Raw genomic sequence first — 19,249 nt, 5'->3', positions numbered from 1 at the left:
TGAAATTCACTTATGCTTCATAATATCTTTGTGTGGAAGAGGGGGGGTTTACTGGAGATTAAACCCAGACATGCTCTACCAATGCTGTACCATTATGGGCTACATTCCTAGCCCGTTTTATTTTTTTGAGACAAGGTGTCTTGCTAAATTACAAAAGCTGCTAAAAATTGTGATCCTCCTGCCTCAGTCTCCCGAGTCACTGGGATTACAGGTGTGTACCACCACACCTGGCTACGTTTCATAATAGCTTATATTCATAGTCCAAAGGTAATTTTATACAGTATTTTTAATAATTTTGTATTCAAAATTTGTTTCATGGTGTGGATTTTTCTACATTTGCTCTCAGAAAGCTTCAGATTTTGGAACATTTCAGATTTTTATTTGGAATACTCAATTTGCACATGAAAAACTGCTTGTGTGGTGGCACAGGCCTGTAATTACTTACTCAGGAGGCTGAGGCAAGAAAATCACAATTCAAGTCCAGCTTGGGCAATTTAGCAAGACAGTGTCTTGAAAAATAAAATAAGGGGGCCGGGGTTGTGTCTCAGGGTAGAGCACTCGCCTAGCATGTGCACACCCTGGGTTCGATTCTCAGCACCGCATAAAAATAAATAAGGCTATTGTGTTCCAACTACAACTAAATAATAAATACTTAAAAAAATTCACCTATAAAAGAAAAAAAATAAGGGTTGTAGCTCAATGGTTGAGTGCTCACCTCACATGTGTAAGGCATTGGGGTTCGACCCTCAGCAGCACACACAAAAATAAATAAATAAAACAAAGATATTGTGTCCACCCCATAACTAACTAAATAACTTGAATAAAAATGAATAAATATATAAATAAAATAAGAGACTAGGGACATCGCTCAGCACTAGTGCACTTACCTATCATGTACAAGGCCCAGAGTTCTATCCCCAGTACCACAAATCATCATCATCATTATCAGGAAAATGCATATTAAAACAAAATGTTACCTCACAATTTGTTAGAATGGCTATTATAAAAAAAAAAAAAAAAAGACAAAAGATAGCTACATGCCTATAATCAAAGCTACTGGGAAGGATATGGTAGAAGGCTGGCAAGTTTGAACCCAGACTCAGCAATTTAGTGAGATCCTGTCTCAAAATAAATAAGCACTGGGCTGGGTTTGTGGCTCAGTGGTAAAGCACTTGCCTAGCATGTGTGAGGCACTGGATTTGATTCTTGTTACCACATATAAATGAATACAAGTCCACTGAAAACTAAAACAAATAAATAAACAAATAGGCAGTACTAGGGAAATAGTCAGTGGCAGAGCATACCTTGATTCAATCCCTACTCCACAAAAGAAAAGGGAGGAGGTATGCTAGCAAAGGAAAACCAGTACTGGTGAGATTATGGAGAAAAAGGAACCCTAGTACACTGTTAGTGGGAGTGTAAGCTACTACAACTCTTGTGGAAAATAGTAAGGAGATCTCTCAAATAATAAAAAACAGAACTACCATATAATCTAACAAACTCACTACACAGTATATATCCAAAGGAAATAAAGTTAGTATGTTGAAAAGAACTGCACTGTCGCATTCATTGCTGGGCTATTCATAATACCCAAGATATGGAATCAACCTGTGTGTCCATGAATGGATAAAGAAAATGTGAGATATATATATATCAAAAAAAGGAAATCCTATCGTTTGAGACATGGATGAACTTAAAGGATATTATGCTGTGAAATAAACCAGGCACAGAAAGACAAATACCACACAATCTGCCATGTAGAGAGTAAAAGGGAGTTACCAGAAATGAATAGGCTGCATGTAAGACTTGGGAAGATGTTGATTAGATATGGTCAGTTAGACAAAAGAAATAAATTGTAAAGATCTACTGTACATCATAACTATAGTTAATAACAATATATTGCATATATGGAATCTGTTAAAAGTAAAATTTAAATGTTCTTATCATAAAGAATAACATGATGTATATGTTAAATTCTTAAAGTCATTCTACAATGATATGTATATCAAATCATGGTGGTATACCATATATACACACAATTTTTGTTAACTGAAGTAAATAAAAGGCTGGATGTCCCTCAGTGGTAGAGTACCTGCTTAGCATATGTAAAACCTTGGGTCAATCCCCAGCACCACAGAAACTAAACAATAACTGTTTTGACTTATTATTTTTTATTGATCCTGACCTCATACATGCTAGGCAAACATTCCAGTGCTACATCCCTAGCCCTTTTTATTTTGAGACGAGGTCTCACTAAATTGCCTAGGCTGGCCTCCAACTTTCCATCCTCCTTCCTCAGCCTTCTGAGTAGCTGGCATTACAGATATGCACCATCACAGCACCTGGCTTTTAAATAAGTCAATTGGCCATATGTATCCAGGTCCATCTCTGCTGTATTTACCTATATATTTACATCAATACTGTACTGTCTTGATTACTATAGTTTTATAAAAAATCTTGAAATCAAGTAGTTTTAGTTCTCTGTTCTTTTTTCATTTTTTTAACTCTTTACTATATGACTATTCTAGATCTTATGCATTTTAATATAATTTTCTAAAACTTGCTCACCTATTTCTACAATAAACCCAAGTGGTGGGGCGAGGGGGAAATGATGGCATAAATACCATAACAGAACAAGAAGGTACAGTGTAGCCACACAAAAGAAAAAGGAGATGATTTCTCAAAATTACAGCATGGACACAGGGACTTAATATAAAAACTAAATGATTAAAGTCATTTTTAATCTTTTATTATGCAAGGTCACATGTGCTCAGGTGAGTCAAAAGCTAGATGTCTAAGAGTTTATTCCAGATATACCCTTTCCTCCCCTTCCTTCTTGAAATAGCTCCCCTTTTCCACAAGGTGAGCTTTCCTCAACAGTTCAGAATCCCTAACACTCTCTTACACTACAAAAACTATTGGTTTAATTTACATTTTAACAAAAAAAAAAAAAAACTTTAATGTAGTTTAAGAATGCGCAGCCTCTCCAAAGAGAAAAATTAATACTCTAGTACACAGTATGGGGAAGGTTTTTCTAAAAAATACAAGCTTTATAAATCAAATTCATCTAGATTCCAATCCCAAGTGAACAAGTAGTTTCACAGATTGTTAACTATACAATCTTGGACTTAATACAGGACTTTAATTTAGTTCTTCATGTATGTAATGGAAACACTTGTTATGAGATCTGTGGCATAATTAAATGAGGCTTAAAAAAAAAGTCTACTTAGTCTTCTTTTTTGTTACTAGTTCAAGTTAGTCTACTTAGTCTTCCTTTTTCTTAACAGTTCTCCCCCCTCACTTCTAATCAAATTTAACCTTCATCTATTCTAACAGGGAAAAGTGAGAGGAAGAAAGAAAAAAATTAGCCAAAGGAAATATAGTCTTTGGTTTTAAGCTGAAACACTGAAAGAATAATAATAGATCTATCTGTTCTCTATAGCAAAGGACTTTATTTGAGGCATAGTGAATATATCAGAAAGAACATGAGTTCTGGGTTTGAATACTAATTTGACTTTTACAATCTCACTTAGGTGTGTCACCATCTCTAAGAGTAAATTCCACTTCTGCAATAAAAGGCTAATAATACTTCCCCTATCCAAGAGAGTTACTTAGACATCTCATAGGAAAAAAGGAAGAAGTAAATAATCTAATTCTAGAAGATGGATTAACTAGCACAACTTTTTTGAAAAGCAATTTAAAAATATGTTTCATTGGGCTGGGGATGTGGCTCAAGCCGTAGCGCGCTCGACTGGCATGCGTGCAGCCTGGGTTCTATCCTCAACACCACATATAAACAAAGATGTTGTATCCGCCGAAAACTAAAAAAAAATAAAATAAATATTAAAATTCTCTCTCAAAAAAAAAATTATATATATATATATATATATATATATGTGTGTGTGTGTGTGTGTGTGTGTGTGTGTTTCATCAATTACTTCTCAGCTTTTTGGCTAAAATCAAGTATAAAAATATGTATCAGGAGCTTTAAAAATGTTTCTGACCTTTGATCCAGTAATTTTATTTCTAGGATTCCTAACTAAAGAAACAATGAACACAACAGGCTATTAACTCAAAAATGTTTATCACAGGGTTGGGTTATGGCTCAGAGGTAGAGCGCTTGCCTAGCTCCATCCCCACCACCACATAAAAATAAATAAAGGTATTGTATCTATCTACAACTAAATTTTTAAAAAAATGTTCATCACAGCATTATTTAAAACTGCAATATTGAAAATAAAGTAAATCAACAGCTATGTAAACAGTGGCACTAAATCAATCACTTCCAATTTTGAGTATGAAAACACATTAATAATTAGACACTTCTTAGCTAGGTGAGAAGGCACACATGCCTAAAATCCCAGCCTGTAATTCCAGTTACTAAGGAGGTTGAGACAGGAGATGGCAAATTTGAGGCCAGCCCTATTTCAAAACAAAAACAGAAGATGTGGGAATGCAGCTCAAATAAAATAAAATGAAATAGGTCTGGGGATGTAGCTCAGTGGTTAGGCACCTTTGGGTTCAATTCCTGTTACCAAAACAACAACAACAAAAAACCTACAAAGACATAACTCCAAGTACCAACCATTGCTGTAATAAATTTCAGTGAGTTAAAGGTTTAATTTTCTCACTTTGGTTCTGTATTTTCTTTAATGTACTGATATTTTTACAATAAAAATGACAAACTCAAGAGTTTCCCTTCTGAAGCATCGTTCTGAATATAAAACATTCAATAAAAAGATCCACATTTATTCATTTACTTTTCAAAATGCAACTGGAATGTACAAATATAATGCCCCAATTTAAAAATGTGGGAAAAACACAATATTTGAAGAAAAATGCAAATGGAATCTACTACCATATACCCAGGCAGAGGATGAAATTCAAAGTTTACAGGTTGTCTTCATTCATTTATCAATTCTAATCTGGGCATTTACAATGCATAGAAGCACAATTCTAGACACTGGGAATACAAATGTTAATGAAACAGGATCCTTACTCCCGATTCGTTTTTATTCTGTGGATCTTAGTATCTATTATTTCAGCAACTGTATAGAGGTTATGTCTCCAAGACGTTTCTAAACCTATCAGCCTACTCAAAACAAAACACTGCTTTGAAAGTTCTTTTTCCTTGGAAGCTAAGTGTTTTTTAATAGCTTAAAAAGTACCTCATGTGGTTAATTCAGAGCATGACCACATTCCTCTTTAAAAAGCTCAGGCAACAATACCACCTCCTATCTATAAGGTACTTCACAGATTAAAGCAGATTTTCCTACGTAAACTTTTTCCTTCTTCTTTCAGGAGGTATTGGAGTTGAACCAAAGGCCTGGCCCTTGCGAGGCAAGTGTTCTCCCACTAAGCTATTCACCAGCCTTTTAAAAAAATTTTAGACACGGTCTTGCTTAATTGCCAAGGCTGGCCTTGAACCTGCTGTTCCTCCTGCCTCAGCCTCCAGAGTAGCTTGAGGTCACAGGCATGCGCCACCACGCCCAGCTAGTCATTAATTAGTTTAAAGCAAACTAATACAATGGGTATACAAGGTTCTTTGTTGACACTCATGGATTTGGTTCGGAAACTCCAGGGGGTTAGAAAACCAGAAGGGCAGCTCCACCTGCAAAACTTGGCCAAGTGTTTCCGTGGCGGAGAAGACCCCTCCAGGGTTGGCCTCCCAAACCTTGACAGGACGTCCCGAGAAATGCCTGCACATCAGTTTATTAACTTGCGGTAAGCCTACTTCAGGAATTTCACAACTTTTAACCATCGCAACGCGCACAACCCGGCTAGCGGATACAACTTCGTACCTAGTTTTTTCTTTTGATAAGTTAAGGACTTCAAGACAGACACCAATGCTCCCCGCTGCAGAGGGATTTAACTGGTAGGCGGCGATCCGGTTTTGCCCGCAGGAGCCAACAAACCCAGTGAGGTCGAAAGCTGGGGCAGAGACCGCCCGAGGCAAAAGGAGGCCAGCAAAGGGGCCGGCTGTGCAGCTCGAGGCCGGAGCTAGGCCGGCCCTCGGCCGCGAGCATGGCGGACACTCAGGCGGGAGCAGCCCAGGCAGCGGGGCCAGGGCCGGGTGACAGGTTTATTGCCTAGGTGAGCGACCGGGGCTTCTTGTCCCCCTCCCACCCCAATTCCACCCAGCGCATCCCTCCATCGCCCCCGCCGGTACCTGACACACGGAGGCGCGGAACGCCGCGTAGTCCGTGTGCTCCGCCACCTGCAGCGCCCGCTCCCCGAGCTCGGACTCCTTCTCGCGCCGGTCAAACAAGTACACCATCCTGGGGCCACCGCCTCCGCCGTCCTCCTCAGTCCCCACAGAGGGCCCGCTGGCGTCCGCCGCTGCCATGTTGAGGGAAAGGAGAAAAGCCAGCGGCGCCGGTGATTGGCGCCGCGGCGCTCAGGGCCGAGATGTGGACTCCGCGCGGCGCCTTAAGCTCCAGTCCCCGGAGCGGCTCAAGCCTCAGCCCAGCGCGCTGCAGCTCCTCAGCGGCAGCAGCGGCGGCGGCGACGCGACGGAGCAGAACAGCCGCGGGCGCGAGGATCACCCGGGAACCGATTCAAACGCGCTCCTGCCTGTGCACACGTCACTTCCGCGACCCGACGCTCCTACGGACAAGGGGGGGCGCCGCGCGCTCCTCCAAGGGCCCGCGCCCCGCGCCCGCCGCAGCCCACGCGAGCCTCGCAGCGCGACCAGCCAGCAGGGCCGCCGCCGGGATTGTGGCGGAGGAAGAAGAGAGGCGGCGGGAAGGAGGCGGGGCGAATCCAGCAGGCAGCGCGGGGCGGGGCTTCGGCTCTCTCGCCAGGGGCCCGCCCCTTTCGCCCGGGCGAAGTTGCCGCGGAGCACGGAGTTGGCGGGCTCCTGCGCCTTGTGGGGGGTCTTCTCAAAAACTGAGGCGGGAGATCTGGCCCCGGGACTGTCTCCCGAGAACCTGTATTTTCCAGGACCGAAGGGTCCTGGTGCCTTCCCGCCTCGTCATTAGGCCTCGGGCTGCAGCTGAACCGCGCCGGCGCTCCCGGAGCTGCGACCGCACTCTGCGGCTGGGGCGCGTGGATGCGGCGGCGGGAAGCCTCCAGCCCGCTGGCTTCGCCGGGTGGAACAGGCCCCCACGCGAAGAAAACTACCGCCAGGAGACCTGGCGCCGCTTTTCTCGCCTCATTCCCATATAGTTCTAGTGGACTCTGCTGAGGGACTCTTGAGACAAAGCGGGCCTTAGGAGAAAGAATCGAGGTTCTGTGACGTCACGTGACTCCTCGCGGCGCCCTCAGGGTGTCCCGGGCCGCGGCCAGCGTTCCTGGCCGAGTGTCCCCAGTGTCCGAACCTTCCCACTACACGCACCTGCCCACCGCCGCCATGTTGCCTCCACTATAGGTGGAACCCACGCCTGAGTTCCTGGGATTCAATTAGGTGTTCATAAAATGCTTACTGTACAGCACACTTCAGTAAAAGCCGTTAACGTCTTTGGGGAGCGTATTTTATTAACTATACTGATAGCGATTATGTAGTGCCCTAACTCAGTTAAAAAAAAAAAAAGTCCTTGGAGGACTGGATTTATTCCCCAATACTTAAGCATATTTATTGTATATTTTGGACTTGGAGAGTGACGGGTAAGATTCATGAAGCCCAAAGTAGCAGATTAGGGCTTGTACAGATTTCCAAAACTTTGGATAATAGTTCAGTTTTATTAGGATTGCCAAGACCATATTTAATTATCTTAGAGACCTACTGATGAAGTCAGCACATGTTATGAACATGTTGGGTTGTTGATATGAAGAGTTCCAAGGTGGGAAAATATAATTGATTAGACTTAATAAGATATTACAAGTAGAATATGCAATTGGAATAGCCTAGGCTGGGGCTGTAGCTCAGTGGCCGAGCGCTTGCCTACATATGTGAGACACTGGGTTCATCCCTAGCACCACATAAAAATACATAAAATAAAGGCATTCTGTCCATCTACAACTACAGACTAATTAATAATAATAAAAGAATAGCCTGTAGATTTTGTAATAGACAAACTACTGGACCAAGGTGGGGTAAATGGGAAGGTAGAATGAGGAAATTTAGAAATGCTGGCGATAATTAAAAACCTGAAGAAAATTTTAGATTGTTCAGAGTTAATTAAAGCCCCCTCCTCTTCCACTGAAGCTTGTCTTGAACCCAGGGCCTCTCAAATGCTAGGCAAGCTGCTCTGCCTCTGAGCCACAAACCCAGCCCCTGAAACATTTCTTAATCCTAAAAAGATGGTACAAAAAGAAAATTTTTATCTGACAATGGATCTGATGACAGTAAATCAAAGAGATGCTGCTGAGAAACCGAGATGCTTTGCCAGAGATGTTGATCCTGGACAAAGAATTGTTGTCTCTTGTTCAGGCTGTAGTGGAAAGAGTGGAATGAGTCTTCCCCCTCTACTCTCTTCCCCCTTTACCCTCTCCTTTTTAATGCCTCACAATAGGGGTTAAATTCCAGCATCAGAAGGGATGAATATTCAAACGTTCAAATCACAGCATCCCCTCAAATAAAAATACCTAGAAATGAATGCTGTTCTGAGGCTGAGGAGGATCCTTTGAGCTCAGAAGTGCAAAGTCAACATAGCCAGACCTCATTTCAAAAAAGAAAAAGAAAATTGATTTTAAAAATATCTTTTTTTTTTCTATTTTATTTTTTCGAATTCTTTCTGGAAAGGTAAGAACAATCCTAGTGGCACATGACTGCAGTCACTTCCAACTAAAATACTTTCTGTGATATAATCTGTGACTCTAATCTTCTGATCTGGTAAAAAACATTTTGGAATTTCTTCTGTTACAGTTTTAACAAGTCTCATGCTCTGGGTGGGGGCTATGGGATAGGTTCATTCATATCTACTTGTCCTCTTGAGATCTGGAGGCTTCCTATTGATTTTGTTATTTGGGACACAAAAATCACTTGCAAGTTTTTTGTTGTTGTTTTGTTTTTTCCTTTTTTGGTACCCGGGATTAAACTCTGGGGCACTCCATCACTGAGCCACATCCCCAGCCCTATTTTTTTTTTTTTTTAATTTTTAGTGGTTTTTTTTTTTTTTTTTTTTTTGGCGGACACAACATCTTTGTTTGTATGTGGTGCTGAGGATCGAACCCAGGCCGCAAGCATGCCAGGCGAGGGAGCTACCGCTTGAGCCACATCCCCAGCCCCCCAGACCTATTTTGTATTTTATTTAGAGGCAGAGTCTCACTGAGTTGCTTAGCACCTTGACATTGCTGAGGCTGGCTTTGAACTGAGATTCTCCTGTCTCAGCCTCTATAACCGCTGGGATTAAAGGCATGCACCGCTGTGCTGCAAGATTTTTTTAAAATCTCATCTGCCAAGATGTACTATAGAACTCTTTGAGGGGGAAGGACCATCTCTTCCTTCCTATCTATAGGGAATCTCTCTATTTTTTTTAAATCTAGATAAAATCTTTCTCCTTTCCTTCCCTGCCCCCCTTAATTCTGGGACTGGAACCCAGGTCTTCACATATATTAAGTATGTGCTCTATCATTGAGTTATGTCCCAGTCCCTCCTTTCCTCTTTCTTTTAGGCACCCTATAAATATCTATAAACCTTTTCTCTTTTTCATTTTCTCTCCGAAGCCCTCTGCAATTGCCTGGAGGCTTAGGCTTTTGGAGAAAAAAAAAAATGTTCCCAGCAGGATGAATCTTTTCTACTGGCAGCCTTCTTTCAGTTTTGAATTGCTGTATAACAAAATCTCTAAACCTAGTAGCCTAAAACAAAACACCTAATGACTTTCACACTTCTACTGTTAAAAGCAGGTCATGGGGTCACTGGGGTTGTGGCTCAGCAGTAGAGCGCTTCCCTAGCACGTGCAAGGGCTTGAGTTTGATCCTCAGCAGCACATAAAAATAAAATTAAAAAATAAAGGTATTGTGTCCAACTGCAACTAAAAACTAAATATTAAAAAAAATATATATGGCAGGCCATGGGGCCATCTCAGAGTAAAGCAATAGGAACTACTCAAAGACAGGAACACAAAGGGCATGATTATTTGGGAACACCAAAGTAATAGTATGACAAAGTCCGGGACAAGAAAGCATAGGGTATACTATTTTCTTGAATTGAGATGGAGAGTTGGTGAGCCTCAGACACACTAAGTACATTCTCTCCCACTGAGCTACATCCCCATCCTGAATTTTTTTTTTTCATATGTGAAAAGTGATACTAGTGATACTGGGGTTGTGGCTCAAAGGTAGAGCACTCACCTAGCATGCATGAGGCACTGGGTTTGATCCTCAGCACTATATAAAGATATTGTGTCCACCTATAACTAAAAAAATAAATGTTTAAAAAGATGATACTAGAATTTATTGAATTCTTCAATTGCCAGACCTCTATCAAAACTACATTTTCTCGTTTAGTCTATTTTTACATTTTTATATTTATTTAATGAAATATTTCATTCATACAAGAGTATACATAGTCTAATTATCCATTAAAATACAAAGATGTGTAGCCACCACTCAAGAAATATAGCAATGCCCCTCCTAAAATGACATCTAACCACTACCAAGGTAATCTCTATTCTGAAATTTGCAGGTATTTGTTTTCAGTTTTCCTTCTTTTATAATAGATTATATAGTTTTTGAAAGTTTTTGAACTTTATATACATGCATACATTCTTCTGCACCTGCTATGTTTGCTCAACATATTTGTGAGATTCAATCACATTGATGCATGTAGCTATAGTTCATTTTTTAAAAATATTTCTTTAGTTATAGATGGATGCAATATCTTTATTTTGTTTATTTATTTTTATGTGGTGCTGAGGATCGAACGCAATGCCTCACACGTGTGAGGCAAGCATTCTTCCACTGAGCCACAACCCCATCCCTAGTTCATTCTTTTTAATAATTTTTTTACTGCAATACAATGCTTCTTGATAGGAGTATATCACAATTTTCTCATTCTCCCATTAATGAACATTTTAATTATTTTCAGGTCTTTGCTGTTTTGTTTCTGGTTTGTTTTGTTTCAGCAATGGGACTTGAACCCATGGCCACACACACATTAGGCAAGTGATTTACTACTGAGCTACACTCCCAACCTACTTTTGCTTTTTAAAAAATAAGACTTCATTGAATATTTGTGTGTTGTATCCCAATGGTCTTTTGCAATGGGTGTATTATGTAAGCTATATATCAAGTGTCATGGAGGATGCCTATTTATAAATTTAGTACATAATAACAAATTATTTTTCTAGCCCTAAGGAAGAGTTACTTTTCCATTTCCTTGTCAATGCTTAAGAGTGTTTTACTTTGTAATATTTTTGTCAGTCTAGTAGATATGAATAGTGTTTCAGCATGATTGTAATTTGCATGTCCCTCATCACAAATGAGATTGAGCATCTTTTCATATGCTTATTTTCTTCTTGTGTTTCCTCTTCTATGAAATGCCTGTGCATGGCCTGTGTCTATTTTTCAATGGAATCATTTGACTTTTCTTACTGATTTTTATGAGTTCTCTTTCTATATTGTGGACACTAATATTTTGTTGATTATGCATCTTTATAACATTTTTATTAGTTTGTGATTTGTAGTTTCCCTTTATGAGAACTTGATATTAATATGGTCAAATTTGTCAAATTGTTTCCATTATGATTTGTGCTTTTTGTTCCCTTTTAAAGAATTTCTGTACTAGCAAAGTATTCTCAAATATTCTTAACCCGCCCCTTGGTTGTCTCTCTCCTTTTCTTTCCTTCTTTCTTTTCTGGTACAAGGGATTGAACCCATGGGTGCTCTACCACTGAACTACATCCCCAGCACTTTCTATTTTTCATTTTGAGACAGGGTCTCATTAAATTGCTGAGGCTGGCCTTGAACTTATGATATTCCTGCCTCAGCCTCCTGGGTAGCTGGCATTACAAGTGTGCATCCTCTGTGTCCAGCAAATTCTTTTCCATTTTGAAAGCTAGGGATATATCTCAGTAGCAGAGTACATAATTAACATATATGAGACCCTGGGTTCAATCCCCAGGACTATATTAAACATTTTTCAATTTTAAAATTTTAAAATTCTTAATTTGTGTGAAGTTGATTTTTATGTATGATACTAAGAATGAATCCAACTTTATTTTTAAATGAATAATTAAATGTCTGAGTATGATTATTGAATAGTCAGTCCATCTTCTCCCTGCTTTATCCTAATGTAAATTGCATCACATACTAAGTTACCATAAGTACATATTTCTCTGTTCCTGGGTTTTCTAGTTGTTCCACTGGTTTTTGGTTTTGTTTTTATTTTTCCCTTCCTGATAAATTTATACGATATTACCTAGTCTAGCTCTATTATGCTTTAACATGCAAAGAAACAAATTACCTCAACTTCTTCTTCTTTAGAAGTGTTATGTAGTTGGTTTTTATGTGCTTCTTGAATAATGTTATGGTTTGTATCTTTTCATTAGATCTTTTTGTTTGTTTTCACAATGGGATTGAACCCAGAGATGTCCTACCACTGAGCTACACCCCCAGCCCTTTTTATTTTTTATTTTGAGACAGCATCTTGCTAAGTTACTTAGGTCCTTGCTAAGTTACTGAGGCTGGCCTTGAACTTTGCATCCTCCTGCCTCAGCTTCCTGAGTTGCTAGGATTAAAATTGTGTGCCATCTGGCCTGGATATGTTTTATATCTTACATGTCCCTCAAAGGTTCATATGTTAAATGTTTGGTTCACAGTTGATCAACTATTAGAAGGTGTTGGAACCTGTAGGAGGTGGTGACTAGAGGAAGAAAGGTTATTGGGGGTAAATCCTTAAAGAAGATCCTTGGACCCCAGCCCTTTCCTCACACTCTTTCTCTTTGCTTCCTGGCTGCCATGAGGTGAGCAGTTTTCCTCCACCACACATGTTCACTGCATCACCACAGGTCCAAAAGTAATAGGGTCAAGAGACCATAGGCTGAAACTTCTAAAACATGAGCCAAAATAAATCTTTTCTCCTTTAAATTGGGTTCCTTGGCCATTTTGTCACAAACAACAGAAAACTAACACAACTGATAATTTCCTTCTCTTTTTGCTTAACAGTGTTCTCAAATATGAGACACCTGGGACTGTGATCAATTGCATTTCCACAGTAGTAAAACCTATGGTTTAATAAAGGATTGAGTACACCATAAGGTTTTTAAATTGACTGGTGTCACTTACTACTGGCATTGCAAACACTTAGCTGTGGTTGGAAAGCTGCTGTTTGCTTCCACATCAAGCTCATTATCAGATCCCCTACTCCTTGATATTTTCATAGTGTTCATAATTAGCCTGTGAATTCTGTTTCAGTTGCAGCACTATTAGACCAGTCTCCTAACCCTCCCTGGGTTTCCACCCATCTGAACTCAATGGTAAAGCATGATTCTGCTGATCTTGTTTGCATGCACATATACATGTAGTGAAACTTTTGAAGAGAAATAACAAAATGGGAAACTTCTCCCTTCACCACAAATCCTAAAAGTAAAATTGGCCCTCTGGACTAGAACTCTCTGAAATGTTCTATCCTGTGACTTACTTACCTGCTCATGCCCCAAATTGAGAAACATGGCTATTGGCAGCCAGAAACAATAAGAAAATTGTATGAATGAGTAGCCTAACAACATCTGTTCTAAAAGTAAAACTCTAGCACTGGTGTAAAGGAGGGACACTGTGTTATACACACTTTATACTTTATTTAAATGGTAAAGGGACAGTTATAAAAAGCCTGTCACCATCTATTCATTCAGCAAACATCTAAGAAGAAATTGAAGATACAAATCAAATCTCTGACTTCATGGTGCTCACATTCTATAGGGTGAGACAAACAATTTAACCGTTAAATACACAGAATGTCAAATAGTGATCAATATATTATGGAGAAAAATAAAAGGTGGAGAGTGCTAAGTTCTGGAGGGTCACAGTTTTATATAGGGTCAGATGCTGGACATAGTGGCTCATAACTGTAATCCCAGCAACTTGGGAAACTGAGACAGGAGGACCAGAGTTCAAAGCCAGCCTAAACAATTGAGTGAGACCTTGTCTCAAAATAAAAACCTAAAAATGACTGGGGTTGTAACTCAGGGGAAAAGTGACTCTGGGTTCAGTTCCCAGTACTAATAAATAAATAAATAGATAGATAGATAGATAGATAGATAGATAGATAGATAGATAAATAAATAAATATTGAGTCAGAGAAGTTCTCTCCAATAAGGTGTAACTCAGGGGAAAAGTGACTCTGGGTTCAGTTCCCAGTACTAATAAATAAATATTGAGTCAGAGAAGTTCTCTCCAATAAGGTGAATTTCAGCAGAGAGCTGAGGGAAGTGAAGGAACAAGATTTTTGTTTTGTTTATGAATCCAGGCATGCTTTACCAATGAGCCACATCCCCAGCTCTTTTTATTTTTTATTTTGAGGCAGAGTCTCACCAAGTTGATTAGGGCCTTGTTAAGTTGCTGAGGCTGGCCTTGAGCTTGCAATTCTCCTGCTTCAGCCTCCCATATCACCAGGATTGATTGCAGGTGTGCACCACCATGCCTGCCTGTGAAGGAACAAGTTGTGTAATGATCTAGGAGACTTGTTCTCCCAGCAGAGGTGAAAACTACAAAGATCCTGAGTTCTGAGCATGTTTGGTGTCATGAAAATAATAGTAGTATTGGTCAAGATCAGATGGAGATCAATTGAGGAGAGGAGGAATAATGGAAAAGGAAGATCATGGTGATGACCCTGAATGAAATGGGAAGGATTGGAGGACTTAGAGCAGATGTGTGATATGTCAGAAATATTTTCAAAAAGAACTCCTCTGAGTCAGGTGCCGTAATGGACTTCTGTAATCCTGGCTACTTGGGGTACTGAAGCAGGAGGATCAAAAGTTCAAGACCAGCCTGGGCAACTTCATGAGACCCTGTCTCAAAATAAAAAATAAAAAGTACTTGGGATATAGCTTAGTGGTAGAGCACCCCTGAGTTCAATCCCCCATACCATAGGGGTGGGGTGGAGAAGAACTCCTCCTTTTTTGTGTGTGTTGAAAGCAGACTATAAGGGGCCCAGACTGTAAGGGGCCGAATGCAGAAGGTAGCTGACTGCTTAGGAAGCTGATTCAATAACCAGGCAAGAGATAGGAGTACTTGATCTAGGGTGGTAGTGGTGGAGCTGGATATATTTTTTAAGGTGAAACTGACAGATGTATTAATGGACAGACTGTGGGTGTGTGTGAAAAGAAATCGTTTATGCCAACCTCCCAAACTTGTGGCTCTTGAGGAAGTATTGTGCATACTTGCATATTTTTATACTGAACATCTCCATCCCTTCCTACATTTGGGGGATCCTCCATCACATAACTCTAAGTGGCAAACAGAACTTAGCTCCCTCTGAAAGTGTGGCTGAAAATGAGACTCTTCTTTTTCCAGTGGGTTTTGCATCTGAGATGCATGCATGTGGCCACAGCTCAATCAAAGACTCATGGGGCAATGGAGGGAGTCTCCCATTTATAAAACAACAGAGACACCCTTACCCCAGGGTGAAGGGGACAGCTGTGCAAGGGGAAGATGGTAGTGGTGTCCTCATAGAACAAGTTCATGATGATAGATAATTCTTTTTTTTTTATACTAAACTTCACACTTTTATTTTTTTTATTGTTGGTTGTTCAAAACCTTACATAGTTCTTGATATATCATATTTCACACTTTGATTCAAGTGGGTTATGAACTCCCATTTTTACCCCATATACAGATTGCAGAATCACATCAGTTACACTTCCATTGATTTACATATTGACATACTCATGTCTGTTGTATTCTGCTGCCTTTCCTATCCTCTGCTATCCCCCCTCCCCTCCCCTCCCCTCCCCTCTTCTCTCTCTACCCCCTCTACTGTAATTCATTCCTCCCCCTTGTGTTATTTTTCCCTTTCCCCTCACTTCCTCTTGTATGTAATTTTGTATAACCCTGAGGGTCTCCTTCCATTTCCATGCAATTTCCCTTCTCTCTCCCTTTCCCTCCCACCTCTCATCCTTGTTTAATGTTGGTCTTCTTCTCGTGCTCTTCTTCCCTAGTCTGTTCTTAGTTACTCTCCTTATATCAAAGAAGACATTTGGCATTTGTTTTTTTAGGGCTTGGCTAGCTTCACTTAGCATAATCTGCTCTAATGCCATCCATTTCCCTCCAAATTCTATGATTTTGTCATTTTTTAATGCAGAGTAATACTCCATTGTGTATAAATGCCACATTTTTTTATCCATTCATCTAGTGAAGGGCATCTAGGTTGCTTCCACAGTCTTGCTATTGTGAATTGTGCTGCTATGAACATCGATGTAGCAGTAGATGATAGATAATTCTAATGGTGATGGGGCTTTCAATTCAGATTGACCAAACTCCCAATAAATCCACAAGCTCCCAGTTTGCTATCCAAAAACAATGTTTCTGCTTTTGAAAGAGCCAGAGTTCTGTCAGTACATGCCTAGAGTCCTAGCTACTCTGGAGGCTGAAGCAGGAGGATTGCAAGTTCAAGGTCAGACTGGGAAACACAGCATGACCTTTTCTCAAATAAAAATTTTTTTAAAAGGGGGTGCTGAGGTTTATCTTAGTTGTAAAGTGCCTCTGAGTTCAATCCCCAGTACTGCAAAAGAAAGAAATGAAAGTGAAAAAAGAAAGAAAGAAAGAAAGAAAGAAAGAAAGAAAGAAAGAAAGAAAGAAAGAAGGAAGGAAGGAAGGAAGGAAGGAAGGAAGGAAGGAAGGAAGGAAGGAAGGAAAGAAACAAGAAAGCTGGAGGTGGTGTTATTTTCCTTGCATCTGAAAACTCTAATTATCCACTAATAACTAATATTCCTACTGTGAATGCTGTAATAATCATTGAGTGAGGCACTTATTTCAAACTGAGCCATTTTCCCATTCAGTTTTCTGTAACTTCTGTGTATATTGTGACTTCTATGTACAATAGTAACAAATGCTCAACTTCCCTTGAAATCCTTTAAAATTATAAGACTTAGTGGCAAAACATTAAGATGTGTCACTGTTTTGAAAAATTATCAGTCTGGCAAGAGCCATAAATCAAATTCAAAATAAATTTTAGTAAGTGTTAGTATTGTTTGAAATTTGGACAAAATTAACTATTTTCTCTGAGAATTTCAGTTTTAATAAAGCTTGTTTTTTTAATTAGAAGTTAAAGGCAAAGTAATATATTAGTAAATACAATGACTTCTTCTTCAGACAGCATCTATTAACAGATTAAGTACTGTGGTGGATTGGAACATAAACATTCTTTGTGCTATTTTAAATAAAAGAGCTATAGTCAGCTAAAATACAAGGATGATGGGCTTGAATATTTGAGACTCATCACTGGACAATAATATGGAACTTGCCCATAAGAAGTGTGGCTAAAAAGAAATGGAACCAAATATTATAAAAGAAATGTAGTTTGTGAGTCCAGAGATGAAGCATGCAAAGGAGGGGCATGTTATAAGATTTTTGTTTGCATAACATTAAAGAGGCAATGTGGTGGGGCTGAGGCTATAGCTCAGTGGTATAGAGCACTTGCCTTGCAAATATGAGGCACTGGGTTCAATCCTCAGCACCACATAAAAAATGAATAAATAAAATAAAGGTAGTGTATCCATCTACAACTAAAAATAAAAATAAAATAAAAAGAAGCAATGTGGTGTTAGGGACAAGAAAACTGAATTAGGAGTAAGGACTTGTGTTTTCAAGTGCTAACCCTAACCTCTGTTTAGCTACGTAACTAAGGAGAATTCAACAAATGCTGAGCACAAGATGTAAGAGAAATGAATAAAACAGGCACAGAAACAAAAAAAAAGCTGTGAGACCGTATTAGATGTACTTTTTTCATGCACTTTCATGGGGTTTATTGATTTTTTAACCATTCATTACATATTTTATTTGGAAATATTTACACAGTACAGAGAAACTAAATTTTTGAGACAGTGGATGTTATTAGATTATCATCAGTTTATTATAAAAGACACATGGAAATTATTTACATGATGAAAGATTTCAGATCTTCAGTGGACTGGGCAGCATGAAGGATACCATTTCAACAGTGATTTGTTTCAGTATGTACTTTTCAAGAATGTCACTATCTCTGAATAAGAAATAATCCTTGTCATCTAGAACTACTTTGATGCCTCCAACTTTCACACTGACTGGCTGAATCTCTCCACCCTTTCCTTTAGAGACTGATCCTGCAGCTACTACTGTACCTTGCAATACTTTTCCTTGAATTTTTTTCTGGAAGCATAATGCCTCCTTTGGTTACAGTTTCCCCTGCACTCCTTTCGACCAATACTCGGTCAAAAAGTGTAAGAAACTTTCTAAATGCTTGTCCAGCCATGACTCGCGCCACTGCAGCGCGAAGCTCTGGCTCTGCCCTCGTGCAGCCGCCGCAAAGAGCTAGAAATATTTATTCTTTATTCCCTAATTAATTTAGTTCTTGTTCCCAGTTATATGCCTATTGTGGACCAAGTACTGAGGCTTCAAATATAAACAAGAAAAAGTGCCTCTCTATCTCCAGCAAGTGGCCCAGGGAAAAAGGACCAGAGACATCCCCCTTCTCATTTCTAATCTCACTGTGGAATTGTCAAGATTGACATTCTGAACCTCCCTTCACAGGCTTCTCTCTCCCCTTTCCTTGGCTCTTCCTAGTTCTTTTCTCATCTATTACCACCTCAACACATCCTTAGTTTAACTAACTGGGATCAATGTAGACTTTTTCCTTGCAAATAAGAATTTCTTGACCTGTGCTTCCTCTCCCCACCGGATCTCCACTCCATCCCTGGGGCAGAATGACCTTCAGAAACCTCACACCTCCAAAGTATTATTGTGTTTTCTATTCTATGTGTATGGTAAAAATTTAAACAATGCAAAAATGTATAATAATAAGGAAAACGATATAAACTTAATTTGTTCTGAACCTTAGATGATCTAATTTCCAGAGGGCAAGTCTATGCACATATCAACTTTTGCATGCACTTCATGGCGTTTATTGATTTCCTAAAGTCCATCATTGTTCCCAGATCAAGAGTCCTGATTCTAGTCAGACACGGTGGCGCATGCCTGTGGAGGATCGCTGGTTCAAAGTCAGTCTCAGTGATAAGCGAGGTGCTATAAACAACTCAGTGAGACCCAGTCTCTAAATAAAATACAAAATGGGGCAGGGGATGTTGTTCAATGGTCAAGTGCTCCTGAGTTCAATCCCTGATACCTGCCCCCTCCCTAGCAAAAAAAAAGGGGGGGGGGTCCTGATTCTAAAATA

At 39.8% G+C, this 19,249-nt stretch overlaps 1 protein-coding gene and 1 pseudogene across 2 annotated transcripts in view; both read right to left on the bottom strand.

The window, feature by feature from the left end:
* The window catches only part of Smchd1 (structural maintenance of chromosomes flexible hinge domain containing 1), a 154,982-nt gene extending 148,304 nt beyond the window's left edge, over positions 1-6,678 (bottom strand). For both annotated transcript variants that reach the window (XM_026394534.2, XM_026394535.1), the window contains exon 1: positions 6,170-6,678. In XM_026394534.2, the coding sequence (XP_026250319.1) occupies positions 6,170-6,346 (177 nt within the window). In that variant the 5' untranslated portion in view covers positions 6,347-6,678. The remainder of the gene's footprint in view (positions 1-6,169) is intronic.
* Positions 6,679-17,991: 11,313 nt separating this feature from the next.
* LOC113186905 (10 kDa heat shock protein, mitochondrial pseudogene) lies at positions 17,992-18,328 on the bottom strand (annotated as a pseudogene).
* Between the last annotated feature and the right edge of the window lie 921 nt (positions 18,329-19,249).

The sequence above is a fragment of the Urocitellus parryii genome, chromosome 13 (genome assembly GCF_045843805.1).
Source record: "Urocitellus parryii isolate mUroPar1 chromosome 13, mUroPar1.hap1, whole genome shotgun sequence".
NCBI lineage: Eukaryota > Metazoa > Chordata > Mammalia > Rodentia > Sciuridae > Urocitellus > Urocitellus parryii.
This window is presented reverse-complemented; position numbering and strand designations above follow the sequence as displayed.